This window comes from Sceloporus undulatus, unplaced genomic scaffold, assembly GCF_019175285.1.
Source record: "Sceloporus undulatus isolate JIND9_A2432 ecotype Alabama unplaced genomic scaffold, SceUnd_v1.1 scaffold_9834, whole genome shotgun sequence".
Taxonomy (NCBI): Eukaryota; Metazoa; Chordata; class Lepidosauria; order Squamata; family Phrynosomatidae; genus Sceloporus; species Sceloporus undulatus.
Genome location: NW_024812753.1, coordinates 1 through 2573, shown reverse-complemented (window position 1 = coordinate 2573; position 2573 = coordinate 1). Strand labels below are relative to the sequence as shown.

At 43.6% G+C, this 2573-nt stretch overlaps 1 protein-coding gene across 1 annotated transcript; it reads left to right on the top strand.

The window, feature by feature from the left end:
* Nucleotides 1-143: 143 nt before the first annotated feature.
* Nucleotides 144-2458, top strand: LOC121918380 (complement C1q and tumor necrosis factor-related protein 9B-like). The gene is made up of 4 exons (XM_042444435.1): nt 144-218; nt 1095-1148; nt 2077-2184; nt 2331-2458. The coding sequence occupies exons 1-4, from the start codon at nt 213-215 to the stop codon at nt 2427-2429; spliced, it is 267 nt and encodes an 88-aa protein (XP_042300369.1). The 5' UTR covers nt 144-212; the 3' UTR covers nt 2430-2458.
* Nucleotides 2459-2573: the final 115 nt, after the last annotated feature.

Genomic DNA, 2573 nt, shown 5'->3' with positions numbered 1-2573 from the left:
ATGTCATGGAATGATATGATGTTCAAGTGGAGGCCAAATAAATGGTTCTCCTCTATTTGTTTGAGGGTCTCAATTGATGAGGTGAAACACACAGAGCATTTGAGGGGGAGCTTCACAAATGTGGGTCTCTCCATCTTCTCTCTCTTTTATTTGCTTCAACTCAGGGAAATTCTGGACCTTGTGGTGTGGTTGGACCAAGAGGCATAGCTGGGATGGAGGTAAGAACAAGGCACTTGATACTGAAATCATCATAATGTTATCTTCCTCCCTCTTTCCCTTCTTTCTCCTCCTCCTCCTCTTCCTCCTCTCTTCTCCTTCTCCTTCTTCTCCTTCTTCTCATTGTCCTCATCTCCACCTCCTTCTTTCTCCTCCTCCTCCTCCTCTCTTCTTCTTCTCCTTCTCCTTCTTCTCCATCTTTTCATTGTCCTCATCTCCACCTCCTTCTTTCTCCTCCTCCTCTCTTCTTCTTCTCCTTCTCCTTCTTCTCCATCTTCTCATTGTCCTCCTCTCCACCTCCTTCTTTCTCCTCCTCCTCTTCCTCTCTTCTTCTTCTCCGTCTCCTTCTTCTCTGTCTTCTCATTGTACTCCTCTCCACCTCCTTCTTTCTCCTCCTCCTCCTTTGCTGCTTCTTCTTCCTCCCTCTTCCACTTCCTTTCTTCTTTCTTCTTCTCATTGTCATCCCCCCTCCTCCTTTCTCCTCCTCTTCCTTTGCTTCCTTCGTCCTCCTATAATTTATTTCTATTTGGCCATTTTTTCCAGTATGGGACCCAAGATGGCTTACCACGATTAAACGCATTTAAAAATTGTCAACATACAAAAGTTAAAAGTGTAATTAAATTGTTGGTCTGTCTACCTTTATGTAAACCTGATTTTTAAAATCCCATAGAACCACTGAAAGGAAAACAAGAAATAGGAAAGCTACCACGTTATGCAAGTCCTTTCCCCTTGAGCAATCGGTCTTTGAAAGCCTGCCAATACAAAAAGAAAGTTACTTTTTTGCAGCAAGACAACAGGGAGAGTGCCATTCTAACCCTTTAAGGTGGATATAAATGGACCTGTTTATTAATCACTGCTATTGATTTTATCTATTGAAGGGTTTCTCAGGAGAGGATGGGAGGAAAGGAGACCAAGGAAAGCAAGGTTCTGCTGTAAGTTCTCAACAGTCTTCCTTAGTAATAATTATTTTATCCTTTTAGCCTGTGGTCCTAAGCACACTTACTAGGCCAAGAGTAGGGACTGTCTTTCAGTCGAAGGGTTGACATCAGTTTCGGAAAAGTTCGGAGCGGGGGGGATACATCCCAATAGTGAGTGGTTCCAAAGGCAAAGATGGTGGGACCAAAAGTAACCAGCCATATCCTATCTGAAAACTCTTACTTGTTGTTGTGTGCCTTGAAGTCGCTTCTGACTTATGGTGACTCTAAGGTGGAATTTCTTGGCAAGACAAAACAAAGTGGAAAGCCATCTTTTATTTTTACTACATTCTTCACAAAGTCAAGGTTGTGTTTAACGCTGTCGGATGATAAATCTCTGCTAGCTTACTTATGTGTAGGTGACCGAAAGCCAGCCTGACTGCAGGAACAACGACCTGCTACTCTATGGTAGAATTCAAAGATATAGCCATGTTAGTCTGTAGAATTGGTATGTGGAGAGATCTTGTATCACCTTGAGACTAACTGAATGAAAGAAGTTGGCAGCATGAGCTTTCCTAGATCTATGAAAACTCATGCTGCCAACTTCTTTCTTTCAGTTAGTCTCAAGGTGCTACAAGATCTCTCTACATATTGACTACTACTACTCCAGAGCTAGTCAATGGCCATTTTGACAGGAGGGATGGAGCTGAGCTTAGGCATGGACTGCTTTGTAAGTCAGTCCATTGCACTGCAAGCAATCAGGGAACTGCTTGTGTAACTAGGTATCAGATACCTCCTTACACAAGCTTGCAAAAACCACCATCACTGGAACAACCTGGAGTTGATACATTGATGTGATGTCCTCCAAGTATGGCCCAATTCTATTGTGTCACGACAACCAGTTTTGATGAGAAGTATCAAAATGGTGCTTGTTTCTCTTCTTTAGGGTGGAGCAGGTCCTGTGGGTGCCAAAGGGGTTCAAGGACCCAGGGGTCCCGATGGTTTAGAAGGCCCCAAAGGAGATGTGGGTGAGAAAGGAGAGGATGGCCAGCAGGTAACTTTCAATGCTTGCGTGGCAACGTTGTTGAGTTTTGCTATGTTGTTTACTGTGTGTTCCTTATCTCTGGCTGCAAACGGACAGAGAATGAGTTAGATGTGGTTGTGCGTTAACATATCTGTTGTCCTTCCTATTGATTTTAGGGCGAATGTGGACCACCAGGTCAAACTGGATTATCTGGGCTCCCTGGCATAGTTGTAAGTGGATGGTGTTGCCTGTTGTGTCATCTATTCATTCGGTGAAAGGAAGGAGGGAATGGGGGCAGAAAGTATGTAAGAACGGGTCTTTGTCGGATTCTGCATGCGTGCGGGATGGGCTTCGCCTTTTGGTGCATTTCTGAGATGGGAAAGAATATATGAAAATATTTGAAAAACCACTGAAATAAA

Coding starts and splice junctions, on each gene's coding strand:
- LOC121918380 (XM_042444435.1), top strand. Junction 1,149..2,076: donor AAGGAAAGCAAGGTTCTGCT/GTAAGTTCTCAA, acceptor TCTCTTCTTTAG/GGTGGAGCAGGTCCTGTGGG. Junction 2,185..2,330: donor AAGGAGAGGATGGCCAGCAG/GTAACTTTCAAT, acceptor TATTGATTTTAG/GGCGAATGTGGACCACCAGG.